This window comes from Podarcis erhardii (assembly GCF_964252035.2).
Source record: "Podarcis erhardii genome assembly, chromosome: 9".
In the NCBI taxonomy this organism is placed as follows: Eukaryota; Metazoa; Chordata; class Lepidosauria; order Squamata; family Lacertidae; genus Podarcis; species Podarcis erhardii.
In genome coordinates this window covers 23,165,098-23,190,428 of record NC_138512.1, presented here as the reverse complement: position 1 = coordinate 23,190,428, position 25,331 = coordinate 23,165,098, and the positions used below count along the sequence as shown (strand labels likewise).

General features: G+C 42.1%; 1 protein-coding gene across 2 annotated transcripts in view; it reads right to left on the bottom strand.

Annotated features, from left to right (window-relative positions):
* MTMR7 (myotubularin related protein 7) overlaps nt 1-25,331 on the bottom strand; it is a 38,407-nt gene that overhangs the window by 10,975 nt on the left and 2,101 nt on the right. Inside the window, exons 1-10 of one of the 2 annotated variants that reach the window (XM_081875784.1) lie at nt 18,695-18,763; nt 17,650-17,772; nt 16,455-16,617; nt 11,868-12,025; nt 10,888-11,016; nt 9,858-9,992; nt 6,282-6,414; nt 2,569-2,678; nt 1,097-1,222; nt 547-596 (exon numbers count right to left, since the gene is read on the bottom strand). In XM_081875784.1, the coding sequence (XP_081731910.1) occupies nt 547-596; nt 1,097-1,222; nt 2,569-2,678; nt 6,282-6,414; nt 9,858-9,992; nt 10,888-11,016; nt 11,868-12,025; nt 16,455-16,617; nt 17,650-17,772; nt 18,695-18,748 (1,181 nt within the window). In that variant the 5' untranslated portion in view covers nt 18,749-18,763. Of the gene's footprint in view, nt 1-546; nt 597-1,096; nt 1,223-2,568; nt 2,679-6,281; nt 6,415-9,857; nt 9,993-10,887; nt 11,017-11,867; nt 12,026-16,454; nt 16,618-17,649; nt 17,773-18,694; nt 18,764-25,331 lie in introns of those variants that run through there. The other variant, XM_081875785.1, reaches the window with a different exon arrangement.

Below are 25,331 nucleotides of genomic sequence, written 5' to 3'. Positions count from 1 at the left end.
AAGCTGATAAGCCGCTAAAAGCCACTAAAAGCCGCTAAGCCGCTAATAGCGCTAATCCGCTAAGCCGTCAATGGGCTTGCTTCGCAAGACGAAAAAACCGCTAGACGAAGAGAAACGCGGAACAGATTCTTTTCGTCTTGCGAGGCACCACTGTATTTTTTTAAAAGAAAAAGATTACTTTGGTGCCATTCCTAGCACTTCAGAACCAAGTCTGAAGTTTGCCTTGGCCTGAATAGCTAACATCTCAATTTATTTGCATACAATCAGAAAAGAGTTTGCCTACATAGTCATACACAAGGCAGTGCCCTGGTTATCTTGAATTACTACTACAACACCATAGTTTGAAACATTGCACAACCACAGCTGTCCCTCAGTCAAAGATTTGCAGCCCCATACAACATAACAGTTACGGAAGATTTAGCTCATAGCTCAAAGGCGCAGCTATAGGTATTATTTAGAAAGTGTTGTTCATTTGCTATCTGATGGTAGCAACACATTTCACTGGCTGTAGGCTCATGAAATCTACACACAGCAAACCACACTTACCTGTGATTAAATTTATGGCCAAATGAAACCCAGTCTTTGTCGATTAATACCTAGAATGAGAGAGGTGTGTATAAGTCGCATGCAAAGAAGCTCACATGCATTTTTAAGAAAGCAGAACAGTATCTTCACTGTAAGTCTAAGGCAGGGATGGGGTACCTGTTTTCAGACTCCAACTATCATCAGCCCCAGCCAGCATGACCAGTGGCCAAGGATGATGGGAGTTGCAGTTCAGCAACATCCAATGGGGTAAATAGAAAAGAGTTGAGACCTGTGCTTTTTAGGCAAGAGTCAAGTGGAAGTGTGGATGAGCTTTCAGCACAGACAATCCTGAGCGAATGGGCAAATGGTTGACTCAGCATAAGGGAGCTTTCATTGCTCCTATGCTACACTTGCTCTCACAGAAGCGCATAGAACCAAACCACTAGATACTTAAAAGTAGCTTTAAAATACTTTTAGTGTTAAGGAAGCCTCTGCTATACTAAGCTAAGTAGCTACAGAGCACATAGCTTTTTACAAGTCCCCCTTTTTCTGCAAAAGCAAGCATGCTTACCATAAACCCTTTCATAGTTCTGTAATATGGATCTATAAGAAGGCTTGCTACAGAGCAAACCTGAGCTGTCCGGTCCCATCCATCAGAACAGTGAACAAGAACGCTCACTCCTTCTTCAGCAACAGCCTAAAATACAGAGGAACATTGAAGAGATATATAGCCAATAAAATCCAGAGCGGTAACATTTCCATCATTTGTGTGAAGTACGTCAAACTGGTGCAGCCAACTCAAAGAACGACTTGCAAAGTTTCCAGCTACAGTTTCCCAGCATCTCTAGGTATTGCTTGGAAAGACCCCTGTCTGAAACATGTGCCTGTGAAGCATAGACCAGGGATGCAGACCAGCAGAGACCAGAGGTGGGGAATCTGCGACCTTCCATACGTTGTTGGACTCCAACTCCCATCAGTCCTTGTTGGCATGTCCACTGATCAGGGACAATGAAAGTTGTAGTCTAGCATAATTTGGAGGGGCACAAGTTTCCCATCCCTGGTGAAAGCAAAACTTAGCTAGATGGACCAGTCATTTGACTCCATCTCAGGCAGCTTCTTATGTTCCAGTGTTACCAAACAAAGAACTCTACAAGTCAACATAATGCACTGGGCAGATCTTGGCAGACGGTGAACAGCAATTATATATCTTGTCATATTTTGCTTCTGTCAGCCTTAGGGATCACGCCCCGCTTGTCAAGATGTTCAAATCAGCTCACTGATCCTGTGTCAGGGGTTGACATGCTGTCCACAAAGGCTTTCACTGGTGCCTTTGGGCAGGTGTCCCAAACTATAAGATTTCATTTTTAAAAAAAAAAAAAGGTCTCTAGCTCATCTAGAAAGAAAGTTATGGAACAAAATGTGCAGGTACCTTCTAAGCAATTTCTGTGAAATGAGAGTGAGGGTGGTGTGGCTACCTTATAAATATTTTTTCTAGTACTGAAAAATGCTCCCTGTTGATATTAAACAGCAAGAGCATCAGTGTGTCTGTCAATATAGTGTGATCTCCGCAATCAGGACCAGCAGGACATAGCTGACTTCCCATGGAAACCATAAAGTTGTTGCAGGCAACCATCTCTCTTAATTTTTTGTTGTACCACATTGCTCGTGGCAGCCATTCTGTGACTGATGCCTCCAGAACGCTCTCAAAATGTGAGATATGGTCACCGGTCCAAAAAGGTTGGCAACCCCTGCTCTATGTTCCCTGGTTGTTGGGAGTGTGGTGTCAACAGCCACAGGTACACAGGACAGGTAATGGTAACTTGGGCAGGACAGAGTGGGCTACAGGGGCCCATGACACAATTTGTTTCAGTAACATGGTACCTGTTTGTTACAGAGCAACACTGTCTACTTCCCTAGCCTCATTTGTGCCACATACATTTCTTACATAATAAATCCCTGAAGGCAGCAGCAAGTCAACAGCATAAAATCAGGTCTCCTGAATCAGCACTATCCCAATTTCTTTCTAAAAAGTACATACTGCACCTTAGCAATAAAGATGCCAGCATCCATGATGGCTTTGATATGCTTTAGCCAGCCTGAGTTCTCTAAACCCCAGAGGAAGTCACTCATCGAAGGAGATCTCAGCTCGCAAACTGCAAAATACACCAGCTTCAGTAAAGAATTTTGTTTATAGCCAGTTTTACATTATTGTCATTATTATTGTTTTTAAAATTTGTATGCCGCCCTTCATCTGCAAATCCCACAGCGGTTCACAGCATAAAATTGCAACATAAAAACCACAAAATACATAGAATCCTAGAGTTGTAGAGTTGGAAGGGATCACAAGGGTTATCTAGTCCCATCCCTGCAATGCAGGAATCTGTTGCCCAATGTAGGAATCAAACCCACAACCCTGCGATTAAGAGTCTCATGCTGTAACGACTGAGCTATTGCAGAGGACATAGTAAAAGTAAGAACAACAATAAGAACACTGTCTTTTCCACTACATAGCACATGAAAAAGGGGAATTCAAAAAAGGACTGGGAGCTGGTTCCCACATGCATAATCATAGCTTTTAGTGCAATTATATACAGGTATACCCAAAATAAATTTAACAGGGGTATACTGCCACATAAAGGAGCACAGCCTTCAGAGTCACAAGGATGACTTGGGAAAGGTGTGGATACACCTTTTTGTTGCCAGGACTGCCTAAATAGATTTTCATCTTTCTTCAAATGCACACACTATAGAGTAATACAGAATCAATCTGCAACAGGCTTTTATTTTTGGAACGAAACCAGTTTCTCCAGAAACATATTTTCAGGGGCATAAAATATGCAATAGATTTAGACTGTGTGAGGACTAATAATAAAAACAAACCCAAGTACTCAGTTTCCTTTGATTCTGAAATAAGAGGTCATGTGTATACAATCTCACAAAGCTGCAGAACGCTTGCTTACACATCTAGGGACAAATTTGTTATGTGTATAACAAAGCCCAAATTTTATTTAAATGAAAAGCAGTGAAGGGAGGCAACATGGGGGAGGGTTGTTTTTTACGCACCAAGGATGGTATTCAACCAAGCAGACAAACTGCAAATTGACCCTCACAGATAAAAGTTTAAAAAACAACAACAAAGGGGAAGCATTTTAACTTGTATTGATCAGATTTCATTTGTAGAAGCTGGGACCCAAATAGAAAGCCTTTGTAATGAGTAGCATCATACATGTCATAGAAGCTAGAGACCCTGGGACGCGGGTGGCACTGTGGGTTAAACCACAGAGCCTAGGGCTTGCCGATCAGAAGGTTGGCAGTTCGAATCCCCTCGACGGGGTGCTGTCCCTAGCAGTTCAAAAATGCAAAGTGCAAGTAGCAGTTCAAAAATGCAAAGTGCAAGTAGATAAATAGGTACCACTCCAGCGGGAAGGTAAACAGTGTTTCCATGCGCTGCTCTGGTTTGCCAGAAGCAGCTTAGTCATGCTGGCCACATGACCCGGAAGCTGTACGCCAGCTCCCACGGCCAGTAAAGCGAGATGAGCGCCGCAACCCCAGAGTTGTCCACGACTGGACCTAACGGTCAGGGGTCCCATTACCTTTACAGACCCTAAAGCAATTCAACTAAAGCCAAAGAGAATGCAAGGAAAATGGTAGCTTGAAGGATTGAAGAGACGATAACCAAGTTGCAGAGCACCCAAGTTTAAGGCCAGATCTGTCTCACAGGATTAAGCTCCCAAATTTAGGGAGTGATGTCATTTGATGTGAAAGGGCCCAAGGTCCTGAAGAGCCACACCCGGTTGGAATAGGCCAAGAGTAGCCAATGTGGTCCTCTGAAGATTCTGTTGGACTCCGACTCCCATCATCCCTGACCCTTACCTATGTTGGCTGAGGGTTAGAGTCCATCAACATCTGGAGGATGCCATGTTCGCTATTCCTAGAGTAGAAAATCCTGGCCGGATAAGCAAATATTCTGCAGGTACCTGTAAATTTGATGCTTGGACACATATGCCCTTACTTAACCCAGAGTCCTTTCAGATAACCTTCCATCCAGTGATCTATCACATAAGGCCATTTTAAAAAATGGCATCTCACTGAACTCCTGATGGCCCACTGTTGACAGCAAGAAACCTGTCTAATGATTTATGTATCCATGCAGATGGGAGCACAAGCAATTAGCGGCTGGATTCAAACCGAGATGGCTGCCTCTTGTTTGCAAAGTGCAGGATAAAGTCAAAATAGAGCCTTCCTCCCATATCAGAATCAATATTTGCTCTCCACTTTACTGAGCAAAGTCCATAAAGTCTTAAATTATAGGCCTGCAACCATATAGACATCAAGAGAACTCCCGCTGATGTGGAGTTCAACTGTGAGGAATGAAATAACTAAGCAAAAGCTCCATTATATTGCATTGGCACCTTCATATGCACACCAAAAAGCATTAATCTATAAAAAGGGTCTGCAAAGAGGAGAATCTGGGACAGATCTGGCCCTAAGCACAGGAGACAACCCTCAGTGGGTGGGTGTGTTTGTGTGTGACTCAAATATCTGGCAAGCTCAGTAACTCACAAGATGACCTTATTTCTCTTTCCAACAGGGAAAGCTGGTGGCTGGTGAGGAATGCAACCCTGTTAACTATGAATACTAGAGAAAGAGGTAATGACTGGTCCGATTTTTTAATTTACTTAATCAGGAAGCATAACAGAACCGAGATGACTCAGCCAGTAGAGCATGAGACCCTTAATCATAGGGTCGTGGGTTCGAAACCCACACTGGGCAAAAGGTTCCTGCATTGCAGGGGGTTGGACTAGATGACCCTCGTGGTCCCTTCCAAATCTACAAGTCTACGGTTCTCATATTTGTATCCTGCCCTTACTCCAAAAGGCTGAGAATAGCATATGTGGATTAATCTCATTTCACCATGACAATAAGCCTGTGAGATAGGTGAGCCTGAGAAATATGTCACATTGCTTCCCTCAAAGAATTCTGGGAACTGTAGTTTATTAGAGGTACAGGGGCTGTAACTCTGTGAGGCGTAAACTACAGTTCCCATGATTCTTCGGGGGGGGGGGAGCCATGTGCTTTAAATATACGGTTTTGATGTGCAACAGAGTGACTTGTTTAATGAAAATGCCCACACCCAACTTTTAGTATTCTGCAAACAACAGCTCTCTTCCCACTACCCTTTCTGATATCGTATAATGCACAAGTATGCACAGCTCATTTCATTCAGGTATGAACCCAGGAAATTTTGTCATTTTGGAGCAGAGGGCGGATGTGCTCAGGTAGAGCAGAAGTCCCCAACCACTTTGGGCCCAGGAGCACATTTTGAAATCTACAGAACTGTCACGGGCATTACAAAATGCCCGTTTCACAGAAGAAAAACTGGTGATGCTCTCCACAAAAAAACACCCAAACCCTTCAAGCAAATAAACAAAAAAGGCGGCAACGCCCTCCAATAAAAATAGGCTTCCTCCAAATAAATAATAATAATAATAATAATAATAATAATAATAATAATAATAATAATAATAATGTAAAGGGGCAGTGGCAGGGGCCATCAGCAGATGCCAAGGGGGCTCTCTGCGGGTACCACTGTGTCTACCGGGACCACAATGGGGACAGGGCAAAGTCCACATTTTCAATATTTGTTGCTGAAACACAGAAGTACACACAGCAGATGACTGGTCATTTTTAACCCTCTCCCCTCAGGATCTCGCTGCACCGAAAAGCACAGATGAGGAAAAAACCACAAAGTTTACCTTCCAGCATTTTTTGGAGACTGCTCCTCATGACATGGATGTTCTCAATACCTATGAACTGAAATTTGATGTTGGAGTAGTTGTCTTCATTCTCATATCCTTTCCCAGCTGCTCTGTTTGCCATTGCATTGAGCTGCAGAGGGGGCATAAGAGAAGAGAGAAAAAACATCGAGCTGCAGAGGAGATGGTGCTCATTCTGCTACATGACAAAGGAACAGCATGCAGTATATACAAAAGCAAAAACACTTACAGGAGTATTTCACTGCACTGCATATCTAATTACAAAAGGCCAGCTTTTAAACCTATTTGCATAGGCAGGAGGAGGGATCAGAGTAAAATTGGAGCTTTCTTTGACGTTTGAGCTGCGAGAACTTAGAGGCTTTTATATTTTTCAGCCCTCAGGTTTTTATTCCAACCTTACTCCAAGTGCTAATCAAGACGCACACTCTCTGTTTTATCCTCACAATGACCCTGGAAGGTGGGTTAGAAGAAGAAGATGAGTTTGGATTTGATATCCCGCCTTTCACTCCCTTTAAGGAGTCTCAAAGCGGCTAACATTCTCCTTTCCCTTCCTCCCCCACAACAAACACTCTGTGGGGTGAGTGGGGCTGAGAGACTTCAAAGAAGTGTGACTAGCCCAAGGTCACCCAGCAGCTGCATGTGGAGGAGCGGAGACGTGAACCCGGTTCCCCAGGATTACGAGTCTACCGCTCTTAACCACTACACCACACTGGCTCTCAAGTGAGAGCTAGTGACTTGCCCATGGTTCCCCAGTGAGCTTGGTGGCAGAGCAGGGATATGAGCTCAGTGCTCTGCAGACTAAATCATACACCCTAACTACTGTGCCAGAAATGGTTCTCAGTTGTCATTCCAACCAGCAGTGCAATTTGGGGTGGCAACACTTTGGAGCAATCAAATTTTGAGAGGATACCTGGGGTCCTCTGCCTACAGGCTGTCAGGGGCTAGACCATGAGTAGGCAAACTAAGGCCCAGGGGCCGGATCCGGGCCAATTGCCTTCTCAATCAGGACTGACGTAGAATGGGGAGAGGAAGCGAGGGTGGGACTTTACTTGGAGCAATGCCATTTCTAGAGAGAGACTGCATTCCTTTGTCTCTCGCTTCTATTTTTTATCTGCTTCTTTGCTGCCACCGGGGGAGGGATCTGATTCCCCAAACCTGACACAGGCACACAATTGAATCACACACACACACACACACACACACACACACACACAATCCCTGTCAGTTAGGGCCAAACCACCTGGTACTGGGACAGAAGTACCCACTTCTCATGGTCCCTAAATGTAACTTTTCAGTGGCTCCAATCCACGAGATATCCGCCTTGATACCCTGAAGAGCCACTGCAAATCAGCATCAACAATACTGTGCTAGAAAGACCAATAGCCTGACTCACTAGAAGGGAAATTCTTATGTTCCAATATGGACTACCATCCCAAACTTATCTGGGCTGTGATCGAGAGACCCAAGTGGGATGCAAATTGGAAAGTAAGCCCCATTGAACTCAACGGGCTTACTTCTAAGTACATATATTTCTAGATTTGCACCACTCATTTTTCCTGGTGGCCCCACATCCGTTGCGAAAATCAAGCCTGCTGCAATCAGCACCCCCCCCCCATGCTAGAATGTGATGGTGTGCTGAGAACTGGCTGTAACGTATATTGATGGATGCTTATTTCGATGCAAGTGGAGTCGGAAAACTAAAACAGCAGCTGCTTCTTTGGCAGCAAAATAATCACGACGGCCTTTCCAACCAACAAAACATTTACACTTTTCTCTTAGCACCTATGATCGTGGTTAGCACCCACCTGGTCCTCGTGGCATAATGCCCACTCCATATATCATGGTTGCCACGATATATGGAGAGCATGAAAATAAAATACAATGGCTATTTCTTATCCAGTTGCATTAACATTTATTTTTGTGCTGTTGAAGCAAAGTCTGCTTTTAACATCACAATATATCCAGAAGATGGCACTATCTCTACAGTACCGCAGTGGATTTACATAAATATGCTGATTGGCTCTCAGATGTTGAATTTTTGATGGCCTGTGTTGATTTGTAGGGCGAGTTAATTAGTAATAAACACTTTTTTAAAGCGAGGTAACTCAGGAAGTTTTATGATTTTGTAGGCACAAATTTTCAACTTGCTGACAAAATGACAAACTTTATCACAAGTTGAAGAGAGAAGAGACCCTTCCATCCTGGGCCCTTCTGCTTCCAATGTTAACTTTGTCAAATCTATCAGAGATAAGGATGCATCTCAGATGCATTCAAAAAGAGATATCAGTGGCAGATTTGCAGTTCTGACCGCAGTGCAAGTAAACTGGGACAAAACTCACACCAGAATCCAATGCATTCTACTGCAGGTCTGGAAGGCTTTCCTGATGATAGTTAAGTTCAAGGGCTCTTATTGTATTTATAGCATTGGTGTTATAGCAATTGCCCATAACCAAGTTAGAATGTTTGCTAGCAATCCGTGACAGCACAGAATGACCACCAGTCAAGTAATGGCACAATGTAGAGAGCTCATAGCCTCAGGCAGCTGTAAAATTATTCTGCTGCAGGTCTGGCTGCCTTGACCTGTAGTGATCAGGTTTGAGACTAGTAGTTGGCAAAGGAGAAAGAGGGAGTCTGATTGTACTACCTGATACTTTCTACCTGGCATTAACTGGAGTTGGGGAGTCGGCTGCACACGTTACTCTCTATCCACTGGTCTTTCAATGGAAAGCAAATCTTGCTGAATTGCCCCCTGATCAGGGAAGTTGGGAGTGCTCAACAATCTGGTGATGCCCATGACTACAAGCTACAGCATTCTACAGTGGTACCTCGGGTTAAGTACTTAATTCATTCTGGAGGTCCGTTCTTAACCTGAAATTGTTCTTAACCTGGAGCACCAGTTTAGCTAATGGGGCCTCCTGCTGCTGCCACGCCGCCGGAGCACAATTTCTGTTCTCATCCTGAAGCAAAGTTCTTAACCTGAAGCACTATTTCTAGGTTAGCGGAGTCTGTAAGCTGAAGCGTATGCAACCTGAAGCGTATGTAACCCGAGGTACCACTGTACTTCAAAAGTACTTTATTTTGCAATAGGGAAGAAGAAATCAAATCATGCGATAGCCTTTCCCGGATATTTGAAAGAACACACATACAATAAGCTTGCATACTTCAGTGCTGGGCCATTCTCCTAAGATGCTGATTCTGCCACAGTGTCAGGTCATGGAGCTACATGTAACATCCTCTGGGTCCAGCGCCCCCCCCCCAGGCTTCAGTAACACATAATTTATAAAGCATAGCCTTAGGACTATTTGTTTGCTGTTCCTCTAACTCCAGAACTCACAACGAAAGAGCTAAGTAAAACCATATTTCCATCTTCTGAGATTTGTAGCAGCAAGCTCACAAGGCACTTCAAGGCCACGCAGTGCTATCCAACTCATTCAGATGACGTCTGACATACTTCTACAGGCGTGCTATTGTAGATCTTCTGAGATGCGCCAGGCTGTAATCGGCATTAGCCACCACAAAATAAGCACATACACTACAGAGTACAAATTTTCTCACTTTTGGACGTGTATCAACAACATAGATGAAATCACTTCCTGGATTTGCCTTCCTGATCGACTGAAGCATCTGTTCGTCTTCAAGGCATCGGGCACTGAAGCCCGAGAGAGGCTGGCTACTCCTGCATATGGAAGCCTGCGAGGAAACAAAAACAGAGGCAGAAATATTCAAGTTAACACATTTAGCACGGCCAAAGGGAATTTACAATCTAGAAATGGAAAACAAACCCCTCAGACACTTGCCACTTGAGAAGTAAAAACGTAGCCTATATCAGGGTTAAGCACAGAACCGCTTCGTAAACCCCTTTGAGGTTTTCTACACTCAAGTGCTATATAAGTTTTATGAAATAAATAAATAAATAAATAAAATGAACCTCAACTATGCTCTCTTCTTCTCCCCCTCCCCCAGCATATCTGCCAGTTTCATGGAAGCACCCATTATGCACCTTAACTGCATTCCCACCCATGATTCAAGACCCAGGCAAAGGATTCGGCATTAATATCCCCAGAGGCTCTGTAAGAATTCTCTCCTTGTGCATCTCCCAACTCTTACATTCCAGTTACTACAAATATATGAGGTTGTAGAAGTGCATAAGTGATGCCTCCCCTCCAGTGCCTCCATTGCTTCTCACTCCAATGGGGAAGAGAGACTGAAACCACTTTTCCTTGTGTCCCAAAGTGAGAAGCTAAGGAGATTATTAAGGTGCATTGGGATGGAAGGGGCATTGCAGGTGATCAAGTCCAACTCCCTGCTTGGTGGAATTATCATTTGCAGTGGCGTAGCATGGGTTGTCAGCACCCGGGGCAAGGCAAGTAATTTGCACCCCCTAACCCGTGGATTTGCGCCCCCTAACCCGTGGATTTGCACCCCCTAACCCTAACCCTCAGATGTTGCGCCGGTGCGGCCGGCCCCCCCTGCACCCCCCACGCTACGCCACTGATCATTTGTCCCTCATGGTTTTTAGCTAGTAGAAAATGAAGAGTCAGTCCAAGTGAAATAAATCATTGAAAAGCTTTAGTCCCACACTTACATTATTTTGCTTGTAGTAATATGAAAGTGCTGGGAAACGCCTCCTGCTGCGGAATTTAGAGCTTCCCATAATGATGTGGGCAGTGGCTGATTTCGGCACATACACTTCGGTGGGGTAAGAGTCACAGACCTGTCCAAAAGCAGAAGGAAATCAAGATGAGTTTCTTGAAGCAGAACATAGCATGATCTTCTGGAAGACTCACCTAAGGATAATTTCAAAGGGCCTCACAAATAGTCATACCCATATCTGTGCTCAGTACACTTAAGAAAAAGCCAAGGAAAAAATAACCGAACAAAGTTTGAAAGCTTGCACTATCTCACATAAAACACAAATTCCAGATTTCCTGAATAAGAGTGCTTTATATGTTAGACCTGGATGTTTTTCCATGCTCTGATGCACCACTCAAAACCCCTTCTGCATCCTGCTGAAAGCTTTCTGCTAAAGAATTCAAACATTCTGTTAAATGAATTTCCTTTACTTCCAGAAGCAGCACTCAATTGAATGATGGGGGGAGCAAAGCAAAACATGATGAGATTGTGTCACACAACTTCTTTGTACTCTGGCCCAGTTCAGACATCACAATGTTGCTCTAATAAATTATGGTTTATCAGCCAAATAACAAACCATGTGCCCATGCACTCCCACACTGCTCAACCACTATCCTCCTGTACCCAGCTTTGACGTTTATATCCTGGTTTTTAAAACCACTTTCCCATAATGTCCAAAGAGGGGAAATGGTTTATTCTGGCAGTGTTTAAACCACAGTTTGGATGTCACAGGAAACTGTGGTTTAACAAGCCAAGGTGTAAGACCCAAAGCTGAGGGCATGAGAGAAGAGCACATGAGCACACAACTCCATAAACCATCATGCCTGAATTGGGTCACTTAGTTACCAGGCTAATGCAGGGATGGTAAGTGGTCACTGCTGTCCTTTGTGTTCCACATTATCAAGTACCGCACCTTTGGTTGCAGCAACTCACCCTGTAATCTCTATTGACATCACTGAGCTGCCAGTAATTATTTGGGACTCCCATCCGATTATATTCTTCCTTCATGTTTGTCAGATTCCAACCTTGCTCTCGCTCTTCTTTGTTTAGCTTGGGGTTGAAGGAAAAACAGTACAACTCTTCATATTTAACTGAAGGAGAGGGAAAAAGAGACACACACACTATTTATCCATTTGATTTATTATTATTGCATCACAAATACCAACTTTTATTCGCTTAGTTATGCCAGCTGTCACATTTTTCAAAGATGATAACCAATGAAGCTTGCAATTCGTTAGGGAGGACTGCACTTGTGTATATGAATAATCCAGATGGGATTTCAAACAAGCTCTGTATGCTGTCTGTCCAGACACTTTACAGCCAAACTTTGCAGACAGCTAACCTTTTCCCTGATTGGGAGGGGAGGCAGAAAGGGTGTCTGATGTTAAGAGCTGCATTTCTTGCTCTTGTGTTTTATTCACTTTGCTTGTTCTGTTAGCAGCGTGTCATTTGATTCATTTGCTCTGACCACCGGTTTGATGCGCCATGCTTGCTCCATTTTTCTCCTACTGGTACTATGTAACTTGGGCTGCAAGCATACAGGTGGCCAGAGGCCAGTTGAGTGGCTCCGGAATGCACATCAGTACCACTCTACTGATGGAACAGGCCAATGGCCCATCTAGTCCAGCATATTGTTCTCAGAGTGGCCGACCAGATGCCCATGGGAAGCTCTCAAGGAGGTCCTGAATGGAACAGTGCTCTCCCCACTTGTGATTCCAAACAAATGGTATTCATACTGCCTCCTACAGTGAAGGCATGTTGAGGCAGGATCCAAAGTCTCCTTGTACTGCAGGACTAAAGAACTAAACCAGCCCTAGAGAGGGAAACCAAAACACATTGTGTCAGGGAAATAAGAAAAGGCCATCTTCACTTCCCATGCAGCTCACATTGAGCCAGCAGGGCAACTGAGCTCCGGCATGGATTCTCATAGAAAGACACTTCCATAGAATTGTTCTGCCCACCTATGACTTGGGCAGCAAATAAATAAATAAATAAAATTGGCCGATGAGCCCTGCAAATGCCATTAAAATTTTCGCTTATGTTTTTAGATGGCGTTTATTGTTTGAACACAAGCCAAGCAAACAAAAAATACCTGGTCAATATAATTTTATCTTAGATATTTATGGGCCACCTTTGTATTCAACAACAGAAGACGCACAACAGGATGAAACAGATTTAAAGAGCAACTGGACACCAACACAATAACAACAAAATAAAGGAATACAACTATAATACAATTTCTTAAAATAGTCATAATCTAATCAACTATTTCGAGTAAGTGTTCTGACAAGTCAACTGACAGCTTTATGACCATCAGCTGATGAAGATCCCAACCCAGCCAAGTTGATGGCGTAAGGCACCATAATTCTATTATCCTTTATTATTGCTAACTTTCCCCCACGTTTCATTCCCTCGCTTAACTTCACGTTTAAATAGGACTTAATTTCTGTACTACAAAGTGCACAGCCACTTTGGCGAGGTGGGGATCGGCTAAGCTACTGCCTCTTCCCTTTCCCTTGACCTTAAGAGGAAAAGAAAGTGTCCATCACACACTCCGTTACAATGAAATAAGGGGGAGAGAGCACCTTAGCCAGCTGCTTTATGCTCAGGAGGACTGACGCAGTTAGACTGTTATCTCCAGGAAATGGCTTAGTAGATTACAGCAGGATCTTCCAGCAGAAACCTGATATCAGACTACCATTGGTCACCTGTGAACCCTACCACAGTGAAGGCAGATCCAGAAACAAACAGAGAGAATTCAGCTTTGGTCCATCCTGTTCTATAACAGTAGGAAACAATTACAGATAGGTAGCCGTGTTGGTCTGCCATAGTCAAAACAAAACAAATTCCTTCCAGTAGCACCTTAAAGACCAACTAAGTCAGTTCTTGGTATGAGCTTTCGTGTGCATGCACACTTCTTCAGATACACAGAAGTGTGCATGCACACGAAAGCTCATACCAAGAACTGACTTAGTTGGTCTTTAAGGTGCTACTAGTAGGAAACAATTAACTGGATGTTATGGGTTAATCTCTTTCAAATGTTGTCATTGGGGGCAGGGTAGGGAGGCTTGCGGCAAGGCAAGGTACCAGTCACAGGTGACCTTCAGGTTCCTTCCTTCCCTACAGTTTTATGAATTGATGTCCCATAAAATGGCCAGAACACAACAAGATTGCCATGTGGGATAAACCCAAAGCAAATAAAGGGCTCTTGCAACAGTTAAGTCCCTTATATGCAGATGCTTGCAACATGCTCAGAATGGGAGGAGAGGTCTTCTTGTGGATCAGGAATTAGTTAAGTAGCAGGAAGCAGAAGGGAGGAATAAAGGGACAGTTTTCCGAATGGAGGGATGTAGAAAATGGAGTCCCTCAAGGATCAGCAATGGGCCATGTGCTTTTTAATTTGTTCATAAACAATCTCTAGTTAGGAGTGAGCTGTGAAGTTGTCAAGTTTGCTGATGATACTAAATTGTTCGGGGCTGTGAAAACAAAAAGAGATTGTGCTCCAAAAGGGCCTCTCCAAACTGAGTTAATGGGTGGTAAAATGGCAAATGAAGTCCTATGTAAACAAGTGTAAAGCAATGCATGTCAGTGCAATAAATGAATGGTAGCTCTAGTTCCCAGGATTCTTTGGGGGAAGCCACAACAGTTAAAGTGGAACAAATGTGCTTTACATGTATGGTGTGAAGTCTCTGCGCCCTACGAAAGCTTCTCCAGTGTCATCCATAAAGAAGTAAAGTGAATCCATCTGTGTGAATTACTTGCCATATCAGAAACAGCCAGCACAAATTGGATTTGGCACTGGAAGTGTATCCAAGCACTGATGCCATCTTACTTCTCAAAAGCAAAACAGAAAAATCCTGCAGCACCTTAAACACAAAGAGTTGTAGCCAACCTATGTCCCATTCAAAGTAGATCCATTAAAGTTAATGGCCATGACTAATTCAGGTCCACTATATTTCAATGGTTCTATTGTGAGTACAACTGAAATTGGATCCCAAGCAAAAAAAAGGTGCCCTAAGTCTGTTTGTTATTTTTGCTGTGGAGACCAACATGCCTATGTAGAACTATTGAAAAAAACTTACTTCACTGCATTGCTTTCAATGGGATGCACATTTAAACCAATAGTCAAGTGCATCTGGTCACACATAAATGCCCATTTTAAGTGTGACTAGAGCAGGATAAGAGTATGTAGATGGATACAACTAGTAATCTATGTTGTACAAAAGGAGTGCTGTATACAAGAAATGGAGAGGAAATTAATCCATAAACTTTCAGAACATTAAACCATAATTCAAAAAATAGATGAGGGCAGGGTTTGAACAGTTTCTGGAACTCAGACTTTTCTGCCTCCATCTGTTTATTGTCATGGCATGGGTTTATGTACACTGTTCCATCTGTTTATGTACGTTGTTATATTTAACCTGGGGGGAAATATCTCAAGCAGAAAGATCTGGCTGGAATTTTGACGTGTATTTGTTCACCAGCGTCCAAAACGTGCATTAAAGTCATCCATTACACCAGCTCACATCACTGGCTAGAAGCTCTCACAGCTAGATCAAGTTAGAACAAACAATGTCCTATTTTCAATTTAAGGCTTTATCAACAGTTCAGTCACAAAGTGTGAGGTGCAAAGCTTATTCATATTTGCATGTTATTAGAAGTGCTTAACACAGTTGGCAGGAATGAGGAACATGGTGGGATGTCGCCAGAACCACCTGTCACAACCTAAGCAGAAAGAGTTCTCAAATCTTCCTCGATAATACTTTTCCAGAAGTTCACAGCCTCCAGACACCACCCACTAAACCCTTACATGTTTCCTTGCTCACATTATTATTCCCTCAAAGGGGACTTTCTCCAGCCCCTTGATCATGTTGGTTTCCCCTTTCTACACCTTTTCCAGTCTACAAAATCCTTTGTTGTTTTTGCTGCAACACAGCTACACCTCTGAATATCTGTAAAAAGGAAACACCTTAGTGCTGTGCTAAAACTAAATTCAGGCCCAGTCTGCAGGTTTACAGAACAAGAGGATGAGAAATAAATTTCTAAATCAGCTGTGTAAATGTGCTGATTGATATTAAAAGATTAATGGAGCTAAGTAGGGAAAAACTAGAAATAATAAAATGAAGGGTCCCTGTCCCATGGAACCTTCCCTGCAAAGAGAAAGAGAAATAGTGAAATAATGGCCAGAGAGTTATGGACAAAACCAGAGATGAGCATGACCATGAATGGCTAAAGAGAAGAGAGATGAATGAAATGATCATCAAATGCTGAAAGCAGATGCCTTTTCTACAACTGTGCTATCAGATGGCACAGAGCTTTTTTGAAAGACAGCAAACAGATATTGCATTGTTTGTACACTGGGTGAAAGAGAATCATAACAGCCTCCTCAGCATCAGGGGTTTTTTTTCTTTCTTTTTTTTTTACAAACTGCATGACAGCAGTCCACCACAAGATAAATAAGAGAGAGCATTTGTTCAGGCTAATTTCCAGATTGTATCCTTCTGAACTTCCATTCCATACCTGGGCGTGCCAGACGGATTAAAGATATGTAAACATCATGGCAATCTCTTTCTTGAGGCATGATGAACTGGATGTTCTGAAAATTCTTGCAGCGAATCAGCAAAGGACAACCAGTTGCCGCTGTAGCCTGCTTTTCGATAGAAGAGATTTGACTGTGAAGAACCTGAAAAGGAGAAACAACTTTTTTTTACTGGGTGTGTGTGTGTGTGTGTGTTAAGACACCTTGAACTGAACTCTCCCAAGGAAAAGTGGGGTGCAAATGTTTTAAATAAATAAATAATCAAACAGCAACAAAACACATGCAACTTTAAAAGAATACAATCCAGCCCACTTCAACCATGTGCATTAATGCATGCAATGTTCCAATGTGAAAGAGGGAGCAAGACATTGGACAATATGCTGTTGCAAAGCAGAAGAAAGACAGAGTCTTGAACCAGTACGGATGAGCTCTACATCAGCGTTGTGGCGATCTCCCCATAACAAAGAGCTGAAACTTACACAGTGCGTTCCATTTCCAGTCTGAAGCTCCCTGTTGACCACTGCTCAAACAGAAGGGCTATGGCTTAAATGGTAGAACATCTGCATTACATGCAGATGGTCCCAAATCCATGGCATCTCCAGGTAGGGCTGGAAAAGTCCCCTGTCTGAAACCCTGCACAGTCGCTGTCGGTCTGTAGAGTAGAGGCAGCCAACATGGTGTCCCCAAATGCTGCTGGACTATAACTTCCCCAAGACTCAGACAGCATGGTGAATGGTCAGGGATGATGGGAGTCATGGTTCAGCAACATCTAAGTGGGCATAACGTTAGCTACCCCTGGTGTAGACGATACCGAACTAGATGGACTCAGTGTAAGGCAGATTCCCATGTCCCTAGTTTTTGAGCTTTCTCCGGTATATTTGCTGCCATTGCGTCCAGCACAATGGTCTGGCGGTTCCTTATGCATACCCATTATGTTCTATGCATACATATAATCCAGTCTTTACTTAAAAGTCTGTGTACATTGCACAGACTTTTAAAAATCAATAGAGAGGACAAATTAGTGAACTTTACGGGATGCATTTACAGATATATCCACTCCCTTTTCATTTGTTCGGCATACATTTGTAGGGAATTTTGCAGATATAAAAATAAAACCAGAGTTGTAGAAATTACTTTCATAGGATTCACAGAGCAGTAATATAGAAATTGCCATACCCACGTCTCTTTACGGGTGTCTGACTCATTTTCTACAAAGATCACATGAGTGGCTGTTAGATACAGTGTCCCTAATGCAGCCCTTTTGGAAGATATTCCATCAATCAAGCGGACATTTTCCACCTAAAAGAGAGAGAGCGCATAACCAAGCAGTTCAATACTTCCAATAAAATTAAAAAATTAAAAATTCTATAGAATTCTATGAAACTGGTTTTATGTTGAAAGAAACCATTTATGTTAAACATGCCAATCTTTTCCCACTGTTTAAAAGTAGCAAGATGAAAGAGACTGAAAGACATAGAAAAGAATATTAATTTTACATCCCAAATTTACTTTTCTTTTATGTATTTTCTTTGTTATTTGCTTATAAGGCTTACATTAAACAATATGCAAATTAAAAATACCATCCAACATTTAAAACGAACTGACATAAAATGTATCAAACTATATATAAAACCAATTGTGGCAAGATTTATTTATTAATACAGAGTCAAAGATACAAACTAGAAAGAACATAATCAAAGTAAAGTCGGTAGTTTTCAAACAAATATAAGTAATATAATTACATGCTAAAATTGGGTGATAAAATTACATGCCTGTATACAATGGATGGCATTCAACTATGTTTTACTCAAAGTAGATCCACTGAAATTAATGTACCTAATTTAGTCATGTTTATGATTTCCAGGGGGTCTACTCCAAGTAAAATACCACCCATTGTTCATAATCATTTAGTGACATACTCAGTGTTTTTTTCTTTAAAAAAATGTTTGTGGTACTCTCATTTTCCTACTCATATTGAAATACTGCCTCTCAATGAGGCCAAACTTAGATTCACAAAATGTTTAGGAGTATGCGTACCCCTGTGTACCCCCAGAAAAAAAAGCACTGGTCATACTTAATTTTTGACTAACAGGAATGAGTGACTGCAACCTTTTGTACTTTGCAAAATAAAATTTGTGAAAATCTCAATAAAACTATCAATAACAACTTTTGTAAAAATGGCAAGATGCAATCTGATTGGTAGAGCCTTGGTTCTGCTTGCCTCTGACTGGATCTGACATAATTCTGTGCAGCGCCTTACAGCAGATACACCCATATTTTCTAATGAACTTTTCTTTTGTTTTAGTAAGTATACTAAAGATGAGTTAAAGTCATATTTGCCCCATACACATATCAGGATTTCTGAAACAGAAAAGAGGTAAAATACTTATACACAAATTCCACCTCAACCATATCACATGAGACAAAGCAGCTAAGAAATTTAACAATCATTCATAACCTAGCTACAAAGACATCTAAAAGATTATCATGTTTTTAAGAGCCTATTCAGAGCTCAAGGTAGGTGGGGATTTGAAAAAAGCTAAAATTAACTTCTGCCAAGCTAACCAAATAGATCAATGGAGTGTCTCTGTATGCTCTGTGGTTTCATTTGAGCTAAATTCTCATGCCTTTATGACAGCTCATCCTTGCCCTTTTCTCTACTGAGAAACTACTTTGGTAACAAATGAGTTAAGAGTGGAACTCCAGGACGTGACCCAGTTTTGGGGTTTTTTTATAGTATAATGATTCACTGACTTCTTGGCTAGTTCTTATGAGACCTACGTCTTGGCTAGTTCTTCAGTGACCTATGTCAAGAGCTGGCTGCAGAAAGCAGAAAGCTAAACCACTTTGAAGACACAGATTTTCTAGCAAGCTCTGGCCTCTGGGAACTATTTTTGTGCATCTCACATCATTCCCAGCGGAGAAACAAACTGTGCGATGTCAGCTCAAAATTCACTCTTAAGGCAGCTTATTGCCAGATCATCAAAGTACTTTAGGCGAATAGGAGCACTGAAAAGAACAAAGTTTGCTCTGCAGTGTACATTCAATAGTGACTTAGCTGGAGACACAAACTGCACTAACTAGGAGTCTAAAGGTAAAGGTAAAGGGACCTCTGACCGTTAGGTCCAGTCGCGGATGACTCTGGGGTTGCGGCACTCATCTCGCTTTATTGGCCGAGGGAGGCAGCGTACAGCTTCTGGGTCATGTGGCCGCATGACTAAGCCGCCTCTGACAAACCAGAGCAGCACACGGAAACGCCGTTTACCTTCCTGCTTCCCTCTAGCTTTCGAACTGCTAGGTTGGCAGGAGCAGGGACCGAGCAAAGGGAGCTCACCCCATTGCGGGGATTCAAACCGCCGACCTTGTGATTGGGTAAGCCCTAGGCTCTGTGGTTTAACCCACAGCACCACTCGCGTCCCCGAACTAGGAGTCTAGTTAGTGTTAAATGAAAAAAATACTCAGTTACGTATTTGCATATCCCCACAATTTTTACGAAGTATACATTTTTTATAAATTAAGGGGAGACCATTTTTAGTTCAAAAAAGAAATTCAACCAATCATTTTCAAAATGGAAGTCCCAAATCCAAGAGCACATTAGAATCAAAATAGTCACAAACATTCAAGAGATAATACTTTTCACGAGTGGCCAGCAGCTAGGGGACGTGCTATGGAACTTGCCTCTCTACGGCACCACTGCTTCCACATACCGGGTATAGTAGAGCAAGGTGGTGAAAAAAGGTGGGGCAGACATACCAGTATAGCCAATCCAGTGCTCCCACAGTAACAATCTCACTGCCACTTTCCCCAGCATTCAATGCTGCCCCTCCTCTCCTGGAGCCATTGACATTTTACATGTATCTTACTGATTAATTAACTACTGTAAATATTTCGTTATAGATGGTGCTCAATGGTTAGAAACTGTGCAGAAACACCTACTGAAATTGGTATCAGCAGCAATCAGAGAGAATACTTTGAAGGTTCGAGGTTTAAGTCACATTTATTTACTGTAGGATTAATGTGACTTAAACATCAAACCTTCAACGTATTCTCTCCGATTATCAGAGAAGAAATATGGACATGTCACAGATTCTGAAAGCCCATCTTCGAAGAATGTAGTGAAATTTTGGAGTAATAATCTGTGAACTGCAATTGGCTTTAATTTCTGGTTTTAGAAATGTGCAATACAAGGAAGTGGTGACTTTCTGTGGGGCCAGGGCACCAAACAAGTGGGCAAAAATGGAAGAAAAGGTCTTTCATTAAATGATTCGTAAGGATATGTGAGGCAAACCACTCTCACTAAAAGGTGGACTTGATATGGGGTAAAATACCAGAAAGCTGCACATTTTTAAATTGTTTTCATTTTAAGCAAGGCTTTGTACCACATGATATAGAATCATAGAATCATAGAACTGTAGAGTTGGAAGGGACCCTGAGGATCATCTAGTCCAACCCCCTACAATGCAGGAATATGCAGCTGGTCCATACAGGGATCGAACCTGCAACCTTGGTGTTATCAGCACCACGGTCTAACCAACTGAGCTATCCAGGCTCATGCTAATGCTTGGATTGTGTCGTTTGCCTTGGATCCAACTTCTATATTATTTGTAAGCCATCTTGTTACCACATGATTGTGTGCTCAGAATTTGAGGTGTGGGACAGGTCAGCATGTCTTGGGGGTCCCAATGGAGAGGCTCGCAGGCCAGAGGTTGCCTATCCCTATTGCAGAGGTATCAGAGATCATGGTGATGAGTGCCAAGTCCCTTGAGCGATCGCCTACGGACACAAATTGCAACTGACTGAAGTATTTATTAAAAGCCATGTCTGTCCATCATGATATATTTTCCTCCATGACCTTGGTTGCTGTAGGCTAAAAGGAGCAAAGAGGGCATTAAGCAGAACACAGTCAAGGGATTTATGGTGTCTATGGCAAACCCTTACATGATATATATATAAAGTGGATCCAAATTCAACACAACACTTTTTAGAGAAAAGGGAAAGAAGGCAAAATATAGAAGTTAAAGGGAATGCAAAATTGCAAACAGATGTAAGGCACTTTCAGAGGATAAATTTAAAATCTGACCTTCTGAACAAGGCTGTTGGGAGGTCATTCAAGAAAAGGGATGTTGTATTTGGGAAAGGGATAGGCAAGACCTCAAGTTAGGCTAGCTGCAAAGCTCTTTCTAGATATGCTGAATGCACGTTAAATGCCTCTGAAGGTTTTATGGCTACAGTCAAATGGTGTTGGGTGTTCCAAGACATCATGTGTCCCTAAGTATATTTTATACTTGTTGAATGAACCTTGATTGTGGCTGTAGTTTTAAAAAGGCAGTAACTTGTTGTGTTACTGTGACAGGAGACTGCCAGTCATACAGCGGTTGCGAGGCAGTACAACAGCAATCTAGATAACATTGCTTACAGCCAGCCAACCTGGTTTGGAAAATAGGATTATACAATTGAGGATTCACACATCTGATTAAAACAAGCACAAAACTAGCGACTTAGACTTGTGTCTTCTCCAAGTGAGAACAATGCAGATTCCTGATTACCGGTAAATTCTACTCCAGGAAGAAAAAACATTAGTGCTGAGCCAGAGGGGGCGTGGGGAGAAGCATAGCTGAGAGACAGTTGGGTATCCAAGAGGAATAGTCATGCTGTCTTTTTCCTTAGATGACCCCAAGCTCGCATCACTAGACTAACAGCAGGAAGTTATGAGACTGAATAGATGGATGATGAGAATCTTCTAGCCCCAAGTGCTAATAAGTAGGACAAAGAGCACTCTATAAACAAGGTCAGCCAGATCGCACCACATATTATCTTTCTCTCCACTTGTAGAACTGAAACACAGGAAACCAGAATCTGCCATTTAGAAAGGTTTCTGAGCTCTGAGGTACAGACAAGGGGTCGCTTCCACACTGTCACTGTTTTCAGGAGGGATTCTATCACCTATCAGCAAGTTCAGGATATGCAATTAAAGACGATTCAGCACTCTTATGCAACAAACGTGCTTCACCTGACACCTCCCCCCTCCAAATCAGTCTTTTTGCAATAAGGAAAGTGATGGGGATATGCACTGGAAAGTGTGCGATAACAATTGATTGAAATCCCTGTGCTTTTAATGAACAGTTTAGGAACACACTCAGGAAACTGCCTCCTATCAAGTCAAACCATGTATCCTTCTAGCTTATTAAACGTCATCTGTACCATACACTGAAAGCAGTATTACACCACTTTAAAGAGCCATGGCTTCCCTCAAACAATCCTGGCACCTGTATTTCATTAAGGGTCCCAAGAGCTTTTAGGATATCCCTATTCTCATCACAGAGCTACAATTCCCACAGTTCTACACCCTTATCAAACTACAATTTGCCATGAATCCTTTGGGGAAGCCATTACTATTTAAAGTGGCAAAATGCCTAAAATCACAGAATCAAAGAATTGTAGAGTTCAAAGGAACCACAAGGGTCATCTAGTCCAATTCCCTACAATGCAGGAACTTTTTTTGCCCAACATTGGGCTCAAACCCGCAACCCTGAGATTAAGAGTCTCATGCTCTACCAACTGGGCTATCCCTTCTTTAAATGTATGGGATCCTAGTTTCATCTACAGACACACTGCCAGCACATCTCCAGAGTTTCAGTGAAATTCCCAGCAACCCTACCTAAATGTCAGGGATTCATCCTGGGACCTTTATAATGCAAAGCATGTACTGTACCACTGAGCTACAATCCTTTTGCAAGGATGCAACAATGCTCACACACAGAGAGACATAAGTAGCCAGCTGTTTATTTTAAAATAAATACATGTGAATGTTATACCGATTAAGGAACTTGTCAAGACATGACACTCGCACATCCCTTTGGAAAGAAAATAAAATATTTGTGTCATGTCTAACTTTTACACAAGGAAACTGACACCAGAATTATATCAACATTTTAATATAGCCATGGATTAGTTTACTGTATTTTCACATCACAAAACCAGCCTGGAACTGGCACAACAGAAGAGCATATTGATTCAGTTTCCCAACATGAATCAACAATATAGTGAAGAATAACTTGTTGGTTTGATAGTCAGAGGACAAAGTTTATTTTATTTTATTTTTTAAAACTGAAGTAGCAACTACAAACCTTCCTGACCCTTGACAGCTATAATGCATGGTACGTGAGGCTACCCTTGAAGGCAGCTGCAATTAGTGCAGAATGAAGCTGTCAGAATTCAGAGCAGCTCAGTAATCCGAAATCTTCCTATACTGCCCATGTACTAACTGGCCCTTCTCATTGGCCCTGGTGTTAAAGGAAACTCACTGTGATATTAGATAGGGCTTTCTCTGTTATGGCATCTCACTTCTGGCACTCCCCTTTAATAAATGAATGGTGCTACACCATTCACTTTTAGGCACTAGTTAAATAGATATTAGCATTTTATAGGGAGTTGACCTCATGTGGAGAGTCATAAATCAGCCTGTTGTATGTGTGCCATATTGTGCTATTATATATTGTTATCTGCTGTTTTATGAGCTGCATGTAAATTTTATTATTACATTTTTAGTGGGGGGGGGGGGGTTGTTCAATCCTGCCCTGGGATCATTAATTGATGAAGGGTGTGCTAGAGAAGCCAATGAATGAATGTTGCTGCTTGGGCAACATATTGTAAAGCGTGTCCACAAAAAATGTAATGTGTGAAGCATCTCTCACAGGATGGTTTACTGTGTACATAAATCCAAGATCTAACATTCTTCATGCAATATTGTTCCCAGCAAAGTTATGCTCATAAACATGCCCATGTCAGGTCTACACGTCACATGCTTCATAGTAGCCTGATGAGCTTTGAAGAGAACTTTAGAGTCAGTCCCAAATTCATATTGCCCTAAGTAGCCCACGAAGACCCACAGGTTGAGCTAATCTCAGCCCATTCAAGTGGGAGATGAAAAGGAAAGAAAAAAGAACATCGAAGGCCTGAATATTTGTGATACAAATGTCATTTCCCCCAGAAATAACCTAAATACTGTACGTTCAACAAAACAGAAAAAGGACTCAGTAACATGGAAAAACTAGAACTTAAGGACAACTTGGACCACCCAGAATGCTGCATTAAACAAACAGATACAACATCAAATGAATGCCTGGTGCTATTATTACAACACAGACGCTAGGGACTCATTTGGCATGTTCAGTGGAAATTAACTTAAATTGCTCTGCTGCCAATATATAGCTACAATGATATAAATGGAAGGAACACACTTTATGTGCCTGAAAAAAAATTGTGATCTAAGGGCCGTGTTGTCTTCATATCTTTAGTATCAATCTGATCTTTAGCACCATTGGTTCCCCGCCCTTTAAGTTAGCACAAAGCATTTTCAAATCAGGTGGGGATCTGATTTCGTCCCCCATCCCCTTTGGCTGCCATTTATGGTGAAGCCTGTTAACAGAAGATTATTTCACTCAGTAGATATTTCAGTTTTTAGCAGCTTCCCAGAGGATGTTCTTTCAAACCACACTAATGGCTCATAATCATTTACAATCAATACTTGTTTCTTACAAGTAAAGTTGCTGGACCAGGGAAAGGCTGTAGCTCAGTGGTAGAACACATGCTTTGAATGCAGAGGGTCGTGGGTTCAAGTCTCAGCATCTCTAGATAGGGCTGAGAAGGACCTCTTTATTAAACTTTGGAAAACTGCTGCTAGTCATAAGAGACAATATTGCGCTTAATGGACCCATTCCGTATAGGACTACTCCCTATTTTCCAATGTCCTATCCTATGTTTTTCGGAGAGCTGATCTACAACATCAACAACATGAAGCAGTAGAAAAGGAGGCTGAGGCATTATTTCTCTCTCTCTCTCTCTCTCTCTCTCACACA